Source organism: Gymnodraco acuticeps, unplaced genomic scaffold (genome assembly GCF_902827175.1).
Source record: "Gymnodraco acuticeps unplaced genomic scaffold, fGymAcu1.1, whole genome shotgun sequence".
Lineage (NCBI taxonomy): Eukaryota > Metazoa > Chordata > Actinopteri > Perciformes > Bathydraconidae > Gymnodraco > Gymnodraco acuticeps.
The window spans coordinates 305,598-319,609 of NW_022992309.1; the positions used below are offsets into that span (position 1 = coordinate 305,598).

At 45.2% G+C, this 14,012-nt stretch overlaps 1 protein-coding gene across 1 annotated transcript in view; it reads right to left on the reverse strand.

Moving 5' to 3' along the window:
- adcy8 (adenylate cyclase 8 (brain)) overlaps positions 1-832 on the reverse strand; it is a 161,631-nt gene extending 160,799 nt beyond the window's left edge. The window contains exon 1 of the mRNA XM_034208202.1: positions 361-832. Coding sequence (XP_034064093.1) covers positions 361-627 — 267 coding nt within the window. The 5' untranslated portion in view covers positions 628-832. The remainder of the gene's footprint in view (positions 1-360) is intronic.
- Positions 833-14,012: the final 13,180 nt, after the last annotated feature.

Consider the following 14,012-nt stretch of genomic DNA (forward strand, 5'->3'; position numbering starts at 1 on the left):
CAATAAATCGATGTTTTCAAAGTAAATGGATAATCGTTTTTAATAATCGTGATATCAATTATTGACCCAAATAATCGAGATTATGATTGTTGCCATAATCGAGCAGCCCTATCGCATATAAAGAAACATATGTGCAGGTTACACCTCTGTTGTTAGGAGGGGTTCCAGACTCAGACTTTTTGCACTATTTTTGTATTTTCTTCGTTTTTGTGTTATTCTCTAAGCGTCTTTGAGTTTTTAGAAATCACACACAATAAAACCTTTGAATCTTTGAAGAGCCTATAAGTTGCAGCTCTATTATCAGGTTACACCTCAACTGTTAGAAGGGTGAGTCTATAAATACTAAGAGTGTCAGCTCACCTGCAGGAAGCCCAGGTCGCTGCTGGCGCGCGCCGGGAACACCTTGGTGCCCCCGTTGTTGTGCCCCCCACCCACCGAGGTGCGGGTCTTCTCCTGCGGGTCGTAGGGCTCGTGCTTCACCTCCACTCCCCCGCCCTGCTCGTGAATGAACCTCTGCTCCGTGATGTGCCGCACGGCGTTCTGCCACAGCAGCCGCTTGGGTCTGCTGGGGTTGATGGTGTACAGATCCTCGCTGGCGCTGGAGCACCGCACCTCCGACAGCTCCATCTCTAAATCCTATAATCACCTATGCAAAATCCACTTGTTCATGTCTCTCTACATCAACATGTGTCCTCTCTGTGAAAAGAGACTCTGAACGTTTCAGGAACAAAGATTCTCTCTCTTTTTGTCCTGATCCATTTCTATAAAAATGAGCTGATCAGATTTTGGCCACTTTATGATGTCATAACGATGTTTTGTCTTGTGTATCCATTAGCCAATCAGCAACCAAGGTAACCCCCCCCTTATCACCTGAATCTCCTCCTAGAGCACCATTGAGTTCTTTGTAACCAAACCTCTCTCAGAGGGGCGTGGGGAGGGGCTCCTTGTTTTCATCTAAAGTAACAGACAGAGAATCAGCACTTTGGAAACATGGCTGAAACAGAGGGGATTATGGGTAATGCTGCAATGATCTGTTTGGTGTTTCAGCCAATCAGAGACAGGTTCTGGATATATCTGAGACCTGGGATATATTGATGAAGATCAGTATAATAGGGGACCTTTAATATCCCTCCCTCGTGGTTATCTCCGGGGGGCGACGTCCTCTCGTGCGCATGGAACCGGGGGCGCGTGCTTCTCTCTCGGGTTGGAGGTCATCGTCCATCGTACATAATGCTCTCGGTTCTGTATTTCTCTTTGTAATGTTTCCAATTCACTCATATTTGTGGTGTGTTTTGTAAAAGCGACTTAAAAGCGCTATAAACGTATTATTATCCTCGTCAAAATGAAGCATCTCCAGGATCTAACCAAGCATCTCCATCCTCAGCATCAGGATGCTCCGTGTCCTCGCGCCGCACCATGAGGGCGCGCGGAGAGACAACCAGGCGTCCACACACACACAAACACACACTGCAGGGGAATCTGTGGATTTAACCCGAAAATATGTGTTTGTTTAGTTGGGGAATAAAAGCCCACAACAAAGAGACATCCGGTAAAGCTTCCACACACAGAGAATCTTTACATGGTCACCCACACATGTCTTGGGTCCGTTCACTGTGTTGAAATAAAGCTCACAAGAAAGGAGAACTCCGGTGAATGTTTCCAGACACTGCAGAGAAGCTTCACACGTTAACCCGAAGATGTGTTTCTGAACACCGATGGGTCCAGTCACGGTGTCACTTTGGAGGAAATAAGCCACAAATAAATAAGAGCAATCCGGTCAATCTTCCACTCACACTGCAGGGAATCTTTACATGATAACCCGGAAATGTCTTGGGTCCGTTCACTCTGTCATTATTTCCCAATGTGCTTTAAAAACACACACACACACACACACACACATCCCGTTGTTCCCGTCCTGACTGTTCACATTACTCAAATCACGTTCATTCCCGTAACGATAAATAGAAATCCAGCACGACAAAAATAAAATAAATTGAAAAAGGAATAAAATCCGGTTGTAGGATCCGCGCGCGGAGCCGGGAAGAATTTCAACTTGTTGTTGCTCGAGAGGGCTCGTGCGGTCGAGTGCGCTTGAATGCAACACCTGGATGCGACGAAGAGAAGGGGGGGTGGAGCTGTGCGAAGACACACACACACATACACACACTCTCACACTCGCAATCCTGTCTGAGGAGCAGCGTCCATGGAAAGTGTCCAAATGACAATAATGCGCGCGAGGATGAGAGTATTCCTCCCCCCTTTTCTTCTTCTTCTTCGTCGCCTCCTTCTCTCCCCCTTCTTCTTCTTCTTCTTCTGGTTTAAAGGGCGTGCAGCAGCCGCGTGGAGATGTGCAGAGAGCGCGAGGCTGGTCAGCTGGCTCTGCTCTGACGTCACTGTCACCTATGTATGTGTGTGTGTGTGTGTGTGTGTGTGTGTGTGTGTGTGTGTGTGTGTTTGTGTGTGTGTTTCCATTCCCACGCTATTCTTCTCCTTTGTCTAGTATTCTTACCTTTCTTCCATTCCCATTAACTCAAATATTCCCAAGATGCTTCCTTTCTTACTCACATCTCATTATTTCCTGTCCTCTCTTTTCCCCCATGTAAAGGCAAGGCCAGGCAAGTTTATTTATATAGCACTTTTCAACACAAGGCAATTCAAAGTGCTTTACAAAAAATGAAAGACATTCAGAAAATGGCATTGAAAATCAGTCATTAAAAAGAAAAGCTAATCTAAAGGGGACCTATCATGCAAAAGTCACTTTGTGATGTCTTCTCTCAATCACCATGTGTCCCCGGTGTGTCCCCGGTGTGTCGGGGAACTCACGCAGCGTCAGGGAATAAAACCCTCTCTCTTTTCCTCCGTACCCAAATCTCTAAAAACGGGGGAACAACGGAGCTGATCCAGATTTGCGTCCGATATGACGTAACATCTGAAATGTGGACCCACGGCCCAATCAGAAACATTGCTATCAGAAACAATGCCCGACTGTTTTGGACGTAATATGGTCGGTGTTTACATTAGCATGGCTAACACTCCGAGCTAACCTGTACTGGAGAGCATGTGTGTGAAGAAGCAGGAAGTAAAAAGGAACTCACCTTGTGGTATAACCGGCAAGAGAGAAAGCCTTTGAGCTCCAAACTGTTTCAAAGAGAATCCTTGATAATCCATGATATGGCGTTTCATCACGGCAGCATTTAGTTTAGACAGTAGCTGCCGGGTCCCGCATGAGCTCAGACCCTCCTCTTTAAAGCTTTATACCCGAATCAGCTCTTTAGAAACAGGAAGTGAAACAGAGGGATATGAGGCATGGCTAGAATGATCTGTTTGGTGTTTGGAGCAAAACACTTCATAGACATGTTTTTATATATGTATATATCTGAGACCTCTGCTATTGCCTAACAGTAGCCTGATAGGTGACCTTTAAATGAAATGGACGTTTCTAAAGCTACTCTATTGTCACTACACTTACTCAGTTACATCAACATGGTTTCCAAAGTGCCAGAATAACCAGATTTCTCTTTTCCTTTATCCCCATATCTAACATTTCTCATCTTTCTTTCATCCCTTTGTCAATAACTCCCAATTTGTCTCGAGATTCTTACCTTTTCACTAGTGATGTTACGTGTTGCGCAGAGGCTTCGGAGCGTGTGTCGAGTAATCCCCGAAGCTTTTTGTGAAGCATGTATCGAGGCTTGTATCTTTTTGGGCCAGTGACGTCATCGATGACAAACGAAGCCTCGCTGCCTGTCGATACCACGTGACTGCTTCAGGAAGTGCTTTAGATCGGTTGAACCGTTGAACCACAACGCTCATAATACCCATGGATGTATACTAAGAACCATATTACCCCTCCTGTACCCGGCGGGCCCGGTGACACGATGGACTCAAGAGAGCTCAGACCCTCACTCATATAGAGGTTGGAACATGTCATAAGTATAAATAGATGCAAGCATAAATACAGTTTATGAATATTATTAAGGAATACAAATCCCTCTTTGCAATGTGTACCAGCCTCCTTAGGCTTTTCAATCACAATCATTCAACTGGAATAAAAACAATATTGTTAACATGAAATTATGATTTTATGTTCGTTGTTTAGAGTTATTCTACGGCTTTACTCATTGGGAACTTGGTATGAGATACAGCACACTGTTGAGATGTCCAATCTGCCTGTTGTACACACTTTGACCAGCAGGGGGTTTGTGTTCAGATGAAGCCCATGATGAAGCCTCATGAGATGAAGCCCATGATGAAGCCTCATGAGATGAAGCCCATGATGAAGCCTCATGAGATGAAGCCCATGATGAAGCCTCATGAGATGAAGCCCATGATGAAGCCCATGATGAAGCCTCATGAGATGAAGCCTCATGAGATGAAGCCCATGATGAAGCCCATGATGAAGCCTCATGAGATGAAGCCCATGATGAAGCCCATGATGAAGCCTCATGAGATGAAGCCCATGATGAAGCCTCATGAGATGAAGCCCATGATGAAGCCCATGATGAAGCCCATGATGAAGCCCATGATGAAGCCTCATGAGATGAAGCCTCATGAGATGAAGCCCATGATGAAGCCTCATGAGATGAAGCCCATGATGAAGCCTCATGAGATGAAGCCCATGATGAAGCCCATGATGAAGCCTCATGAGATGAAGCCTCATGAGATGAAGCCCATGATGAAGCCCATGATGAAGCCCATGATGAAGCCTCATGAGATGAAGCCCATGATGAAGCCTCATGAGATGAAGCCCATGATGAAGCCTCATGAGATGAAGCCCATGATGAAGCCTCATGAGATGAAGCCCATGATGAAGCCCATGATGAAGCCTCATGAGATGAAGCCTCATGAGATGAAGCCCATGATGAAGCCCATGATGAAGCCCATGATGAAGCCTCATGAGATGAAGCCCATGATGAAGCCTCATGAGATGAAGCCCATGATGAAGCTCATGAGATGAAGCCCCATGATGAAGCCTCATGAGATGAAGCTTTTGCGAACCAATTGGCTGGAAAGCTCAAAGCTTCATCTCGCCATCACTAGTGTTTACGCCTTTATTTTGTTCAATTTAACTGAAATGGACTCCAGTACTTTTCTAAAGCAGAAGACATCATCATGAATTGCGTATGGCACATGGATAAATCGAGTACAATACTTTCAAACACATTCACAGTTTTAATTTTAAACAAATTAAGAGTAGCCTGTCCTTCACAGCCGCTCCTGAGTCTCAAACAGATCAACAGAACAGAGCTCAATCAGTGAAAACAGGTGTGCTCAATTGGGCCGTACCATGTTGACCAGGAGCAGGGGTAACACTAATTCCTTATAAATTAAAAATGTCAAAATGGGCCATCGAAAAACACGGCAATCACCGTAGGGAGACTCAATCTGAAAAACAAACACCAAGAGTTACAGAAGGGTGAGGGCAGACCTCGAAGGAAAACACCTATCTTGTTTTACGTTTGACTTTAAAGTTGAATTTGGGGTTTTGCAATAACGGGCCATCGGAACAATGGACGGTCCCCAAAGGGAGTTGAATTCTTTCATGGGCAGAGCGTTTAGTACAAATGAAAAACAAACCCCGATATTAAAGGTGGGGTAGGTACGTTTCAGAAACCGGCTCGAGTAACATTTGAAAGTACACAGCCGAAAAGAATCCGCCCCTTCCTTCAGACTTCCTTACAGAGCACCTCATCCAACACACATTGTTGCGACCTGGCTCAAAAGGCCACAACAAAAAGGAGACACAACATGTCAACGGGTAGGTAAAGGTGTTTATTTGCACAACACTGGTCAATTCAACACATTGGTTATACTCATCAGAGCCGGGTGCCTGCAGGAAAAACAGAGCGAGAGCAGACAGGAGCAGAGAGGCTTTAAAATAGCTGCAGAGCACCAGACCCAGGTGCCCTGAGTTAATGCAATCACTGCAATCAATGCAGCCAAGACAGGACAGCCACACCCTCTCCACTGATGAACCCACAGGGGCATCACAGCCCCCCCCCTTAAGACGGAGGCCCCAAAGGGATCCCCGAAACAACACCAAATATCCAGAGCCAGAGAGACTCCCTACCCCACCGGGGCACGAGAGAGAGCATCCGCCACAACGTTGTCCTTCCCCTTAATGTGCCGGTAAAATCGCTGCTTAATTGGAGGACTGTCCCCCACGTCGATATCATGCTCCACGAGAGTTGTGCGCGATGGCGTATCGCCGAACAGTACCACAAACTTCCCGATTAAAGCCGCCAATTCATCTCTCTGTGCTGCCGGTAAGTGACTCAACAAGCGATCCGATTGGCATAACGACTCCGAATTCCTCAGCCTACCAGACATAACAGGTTCATCTGGTGCCTTAACATCACACTCCTCAGCCAACCCTCGATCTGAAAGCACAGAATCAACCATCATTATGGGGCCCACACCCAACTTTTTAACCATGAAGCTATCCCCAACGGTATCACGAACATAGTACGGTTTCAGGAGGTTGACGTGACACAGTTGAGACAACTTCCTCCGATTTGGAGTAGCAATCAGGTAATTTTGATCTGACACTTTACTCTCAACAGTGTACGGGCCGGCAAACTTGGCTTTGAATGGTGAAACCTGCAGTGGCATCAAAGCCAACACCTGATCCCCTGGGCTGAATTCACGATACTCGGCTTTACGGTCATAGAGTCTCTTCATATTAGCCTGAGCACCAGCTAAATTTTTCCTTGCCATTTCCACCGCTACATACAGGCGATGACGAAAGCCCTGTATATAGTCCACTACATTTTTAGGTGGCTCACCCTCAACCAAACCATCCTGGAGAACAGATAACACCCCACGCACCTTATGCCCAAAGACCAAATCATTAGGGCTGAACCCTGTACTTTCCTGAACGACTTCCCTGGACGCCAACATGAGCCATGGAAGTCCCTCCTCCCAGTCCTTCCCCATTTCCATACAATAAGCACGCAGCATGGACTTCAATGTTTGATGAAACCGCTCTAGCGCCCCCTGGCTTTGGGCATGGTAAGCCGACGCACGGTTATGCCTGACCCCCAGCTGCTGTAGAATCTGTTTGAACATATGGGAAGTAAAGTTGGTACCCTGGTCGCTTTGAATCACACGTGGGATCCCAAATGTGGAGATGAACTGGGTTAAAGCCCTAACTACTGGCTTCACTGAAATGGAGCGCAAAGGAAACGCTGCAGGATACCTTGTAGTCTGGCACATTATAGTAAGCATGTACGCACAACCGGACTTAGGAGGCAACGGCCCCACACAATCTATGATCAAATGCTCAAAAGGTTGACCAAGGGCTGGAATGGGACTGAGGGGTGCAGGCTTCACCACCTGACTTGGTTTACCAGTGAACTGACATATGTGGCATGCTTTAATATAACTTGCAACATCGCGCTTTAACCGAGGCCAGAAAAAATAGCGTAGGACACGGTCATAGGTTTTTTTTATCCCCAAATGTCCCCCACTATCATGCGCAGTTTGCAATATCACATCACGAAAGCTACTCGGCACCACCACCTGAAAAATTGCCTCCCCCACAGCATCACCAACACAGGGCACCCACTTACGCACCAGCAAGTCCCCCTGAACAAAGTAACCCTGGGCTATGTCTCTGACCTTCTCTGCCGGCAACACTTCAGTCCACAGAGCAGAAAGAGATGAATCATCCCTCTGACTCCTGACCCAGTCCTCCTTTGACACCGACGAAGGGAGATCAGGCAGTGAGACCACATGTACCACATTACTTTTGCTACACTCCGAAACATGTGGGTCAGCAGACATTTTACGGCTCTGTGCACGTGTCACCGCACAAACTGGAAACACACTTGGAAACTGCAAACCACTCTCATCTGGCTCCCCAGATGCCACCGGCCTGGAAACCACCACAGGCGGTGGCACACCAGCCCACACAGCACTACCCAGCGAGATCGTTGCCCAAAATCATATGTATCCCATCGAGTGGCAACGCGGGACGCACCCCGATAGACACAACTCCCCGCACCAGTTCGCAATCCAGCACTATTGTATGCCGTGGCACAGGGATCAAGCCCATCTCCATGCCCCTCATCAGCACAAAATCCCCCGTTTCTGTCTCTGACGAAAAAGGCAACACTGACTCAACAATGAATGAGTATCTAGCCGCTGTATCACGCAACACCTTAATCGGCACATATTTGTCACTACCGACTACTGATACTACCGCTTCAGTGATGAACGGCTCAAAACCAGAACCCGCATCCGGGTCGGCACAAACCGGCTTCTTATCAGGCACCATGCCCGAGCCTACACCCCAACGGTTTTTTATCCACCACGGCAGAACAACACATGGCTGGAGCATGTGGTGACAAACGAGGCTTCCCCTTCGTTTCCAGCAATGGACACTGCTCCTTCCAATGACCCCCACCTTTGCAATAGTGACATTGGTCCACTTTGGCCCCCTCGGGTCGCCCTGTACCTGCAAATCTACGGGAGGAGCCTGGTGAAAACTTTGCACGGGCATCTCCATTGTCTTCTCCACGTTTCCAATCACCCCTAGAATATTTCTCCGCAAAACTGCCCTTATGTGTCAACACAAAATCGTCCGCTAATTCAGCAGCTCTAAATGCGGTGGGAGGTTTCTGTTCATTCACATACGTGGCCACACGCTGAGGGAGAATGTTTTTAAATTGTTCCAAGACAATGAGCTCACAAAGACCGTCAAAACTTGCAACCTTTGCTGCCGCGCACCACCGCTGAAAATGAGAAGTTAAATCACGGATAAACTCCACATGTGTCTGCTTATCTCCCTTGACCCCACTTCTGAACCTTTGACGATACGCTTCAGGAACCAGTTCGTAAGATTTCAACACCGCTGATTTTACTCTATCATAGTCCAAAGTATTTTCGCCACAAATAGCTGAATAGGCTTCCTGTGCTCGCCCAGTGAGTACACACTGAAGTAACAGCACTCTGTCCGAATCTGACCAGTTTCTTGCCTCTGCTATGTGTTCAAATAGAGTGAAAAAAATGTCCGGGTCACGCTCATTGAACTTTGGCACTAATCGCAAGTAAGAAATTATATCGCCACTGCCTGATGCTAACCTAGCACCACCATTCTCCCCTGGAGAAAACTTGCCCTCTCCCATCAGCCGTAATCTAGCATGTTCCACCTCACATTTCATCTTTTCCACCTCCAGCACCTTCTCCACCTCTAAACACTTCTCTACCTCCTGCTGCTGACCCCTCATCTCCAACTGCAACTTCTCCTGCTCCAACTTCAACTCCAACTGCAATCTCTCCTGCTCCAACTTCAACTGCAATCTCTCCTGATTAAACTGCATGGCCAAAAGCTCCTTTTGCTGTTCGAATGTCAAACCAGCTGTCTGAACCACTACTGGCCCGACCCCTGCCACACCAGACTCACTCTTCTGTAACACTCCCCGCTCAAACAAAGATGACACGATGACAGCTTTAATGTCATGTTTCCGCTTGCTCCCTACAACAGCAATTTCATAATGCTCTGCTATTTCGATCAACTGCGCCTTCTGGCAACCATCCAAGAAAGATACTGAGGGCGCATCCACAAACGCTGACAAAGAAGCCATAATATATTGCCTATACCCAATCAGAAAGCAAAGTACTCAACTGTCAACACGCCTGGGCGAAAAGACAAAACCCAACAGAGAATTCCCCCCTAACTGCCTTACCAAAATCTTCCTAATCTCACCTAGTCTTCATGTGGCTTGCGGCGGGTAATTACGCACTGGAACCCGGCGGATTTATGGAGCGACCTGCACGCAGGTAACACCAAGAAATCACGCGGATGTGCCCCCGAGACAGCTGTCCGAAAACAGCTGACACCAACCACGTTGCCACAACACTATGAAAAAAACAAACAGACGGAACCCAAGGGGAAACGCCACTTAAGCCTAGCGGGGAAAATCTCTTTTACAAAAGCGTAACAAACAGCAATATCTTACCTTCTGATTGGCACACAAAACCTGATGCCATGTCAAACACTAAAGCATCCTGAAACCCAAAAGACATGATGTGTCCCCCAAATAGCAGCGCAGAGCCAGCACACAGCTGGACCACAACAATGAATCAGCTGCTCAATGAGCACTACACAAACTTTTTAAATAAATAACCCGTTGGACGAGCCCCCATTTGTTGCGACCTGGCTCAAAAGGCCACAACAAAAAGGAGACACAACATGTCAACGGGTAGGTAAAGGTGTTTATTTGCACAACACTGGTCAATTCAACACATTGGTTATACTCATCAGAGCCGGGTGCCTGCAGGAAAAACAGAGCGAGAGCAGACAGGAGCAGAGAGGCTTTAAAATAGCTGCAGAGCACCAGACCCAGGTGCCCTGAGTTAATGCAATCACTGCAATCAATGCAGCCAAGACAGGACAGCCACACCCTCTCCACTGATGAACCCACAGGGGCATCACACACATGAACGCGCAATGCACGCCCAATGAGGGCACGAGATACATTTTGTGCGTGCACGAGATGGAAGGCTGACAGACAGCACCACGGCTTCCACAGATGACTTTGTTTATGGATTTATTGTCAAAGCACTTCAGATATTCATTGCTATCGGGATGTTAAGAGCATTCCATGGAATATAACAACAAGTATATCTCGAGCCGGTTTCTCAAACTTACCTACCCCACCTTTAAGAGTAATTTATAATGTTATGCTACGTTTCTAAGAGAAAAGCTTATGTTGTCTTCCATTTGACTTTAAAAGTCCAATCTGGAACAAATCAGAGACTTTGCTGACCTTCAAAACACCAAAACTCTCCTTTTTAGACTTTGATAACATGTCCTTGAGACGAATGTGGTGTGGCTCGATTTTAATTAGACTTCTTATATTGTCTTATTCTCTCTTACCTCTGTAAAGGGTCTTTGAGCACTTGATAAAGCGCTTGATAAAGAAAATGTATTATAATATACTTTTGGGTCTGGAAAAATGGGCCATCGGAAAACACGGGCAGTCACAGCAAGGAGTGTGGATTTGAAAATTGGACAAAAACAGAAAAGCAAACACCAAGATTGAGGGTTAGGATAGACCCCTAGAATATAAAAACATATTTAGTTTTCCCTTAGTAGAATATTTGGGGGGTTTATAACAATAGAATAGGCCATTGGGGCCATGGGCAGTCCCAGTCGGGAGTATTGGGTAAAACTGAAAACTCCATGTTTTCTAAAGGAATACATGACTCTGTTTTCCGTCTGACTTTAACAGTTGAATAAAATGACAAAGTGTACTCCATAAAAGTGTCTTTCTGTATCTTTATCAAATGAGTCAACTATTTACTGGTACAACTTGCACTAGAAAACTTGTCTGCAATCGTCTCCGAAGTTCACGTTGAATCTGGACACATGCTATTGTTTTGGTGCATTGTGCATTTAGCTGCTGCTCTGCTTCTACATACTGTCAGCAATCTTTTTAATGTGCCGTTTATTCTGCTGCTTAATGAAAAAGAACCCTGGTTAAGCGCATGCATCAACTCACTTACTGCAATGTACATAATATATATCACATAGCTCGATGGTCTGAGGCTCGCGGGCTCAATCACAAACAGTAAACAGTAAATTAATGATGAGAGGAAACTCCCCGGAGATGTTTCCACAATCATCCTTAACATCATCTCCACTCTCTGTTTCCTCGGGGACTCTGGCTCCAGCGACATTACTTCAGATGAATGCAGGGTGTCATCAGATTGCCCAAAACACAGACTATACCACCCCTTGTTGTTAAATACCAACCAACTATATATATATATATGCCGTTAATAACTGTGCAATATTTACCTGGCTGCTAAATCTGTTACAGGATGTGTATTTAGTTAATTGTGTCACTTTTTGTTATTATCATTTTTGTATCTTCAATACATTTGTTCTCAAAATTCTGACTTTTTCTGAATATTTAAACATTTTAATAATCACGTGTCACCAGTTTGAGCTTCAACCTCAGGATCCATGTGTCTGTGATCCTCTCCAGAATGGAAGGAGTCATCACATACAGAGCATCAACTAGTTCCTGAGCAGTGTCCTTCACATGCTGATATCCAAGAGAGGGAGTTACACAGTCACAAGATGGAGGAATAGAAAGCAGTATTCAATGTTTACTTCAGATTAGCTCCACGTCAGAAATGAGCATGCTTGATGTCTCTCTCCATAGAGGCTGAATCATCATGTTAATCACATAGCTATCATCTGCCTCAAACAGTCCTGATGCTCTTCTAGGTAATCACACATCCTGTCATGTTCACAGCTACAGTTGGGATACCTTTGTTAGCATGCTACTCTCATGTAGGAAGAGGACATTCAGTATTTTCCGAACAGTATCCCCCCCCCCCCCCCTGCTGTGTGAGAGGATCTTGTCCCACTTTTCTCCTGTCAGAGCTCTCTGGACTCGGATTAGATCCCGTTAAATAATTTCCTCCCAAACCATGAAGGAGTTCCTGATGAGGGGCATCTTCCCCCCACGTTGACTCACTCATGGCTCCAGGCGAAAGGGAAAGTTGCCTCATTGCTATTCAGTCTATTTTTACCTCCTTTTCATTCGCCGTGTTTTCAGCGGATTCCCAGGAAAGGAGAATTACTGAAATCCCTTTTTCCTAAACTGAGCCTCTGTGAAGCCGGATATCGTTCCTCACGCCCTCCATTTGTCCTTTGGAGTCGGGCGTTATCACTGATAGGGAAACAATGATTTAAATATTAAAGCTGCAGTTCCCATCTGGAGTCAGAGCTTCAGAAGGAACGCTGCTCCAGCTGCAGAGGGAGAAATGAAGCTCAGAGAAACTCAGGAAGTAATAAACATGCATCCATTTCCTGACCGCCATAAGTACTGTTTATATAAGGACTAATTTAAGCACCTGACAAATTGTAAAACAGACTTTTCCTTTAAATGAATCCAACATACAATATGATTAAAGCTGTTTACAGAACATATTCTGCAAAACATCCGAGGCCAGAAGTCTTCAAAATTCCGGTTATCTTAGATAAAACAGTTGGTTTTTTAAGTGCATTGTGGGTAACGTAGTCCAGATTTTGACAATTATATAAAACGCCTGGGAAGATATTGACAATATCTCTGGTTTCAGAGCATCGATTTCTGTAGTTCTTCTAAGAAATCCAGTCCAACAATGGTAATGGAATTGTATTACATTATTATGATTGTGGTTATGGTTATTAACCTGTTAAGCCCCGAGCCTGTTTTTCAGGTCTCAGGCTCGAAAATTCCATTCCCAGAACAGAAGACCATAACTTCACTTCTAAAAGGGGTAAATTAATAATCTTGTTTCTCAAAGCAATGATAAACCTGTGAGTTGGATGTAGAAGTGTCAGAATCAATATAGATGTTTTAAATGTTTAAGTAAATTCAGATTGAACATAGTGTTAATGTCATTGAAATCGACTTTTGATCAGAATAACAGACGATCTCCTGTGTTTGCTCCGTAATGCTACGTGTTGTGATGTCTGTGTTTGCTTCCCCTGTCGCGAGTTCTGATCGCTCAGTGATGATACTAATATCTGTAGAATCTGTGGAATCTCAGCTTTAATCGGATATCTTGTATGTGCAGTTACGATAAGTAATAAGGGTATTTTTACCGTGAGTTCTGTGCTAAGTGCGTGAGCATTTTTTTGCTCAAGGCTCATTTAGACCTTTCTTGTGATACTTTTGCTTTGTTTCGGTAAAAATGGTTCATATCTTCAGTTAGTTGAGTTTCTTACCATTAAGTGAGTATGACACATTAATAGTTTTTTAAATATTAAGATGCCCTGAGACAGTTTCGTGAAAAAACACCGCGCAGCCCCCTGTAGAGGGGGCTCTCGGGCTTAACAGGTTAAACTTTATGATTAAGACATAGTAAAGCAACAAAAACAAATACTTTCATTTATTGGCATTAGGACTCTTGTTTCCACAATACATGTAAAAGTGTGTTTTTGATGCCGAGTAAAAAGGGTTAGGGGTCCAGGCTTTTACATGGATAATGAAATAACATCTGTGTTC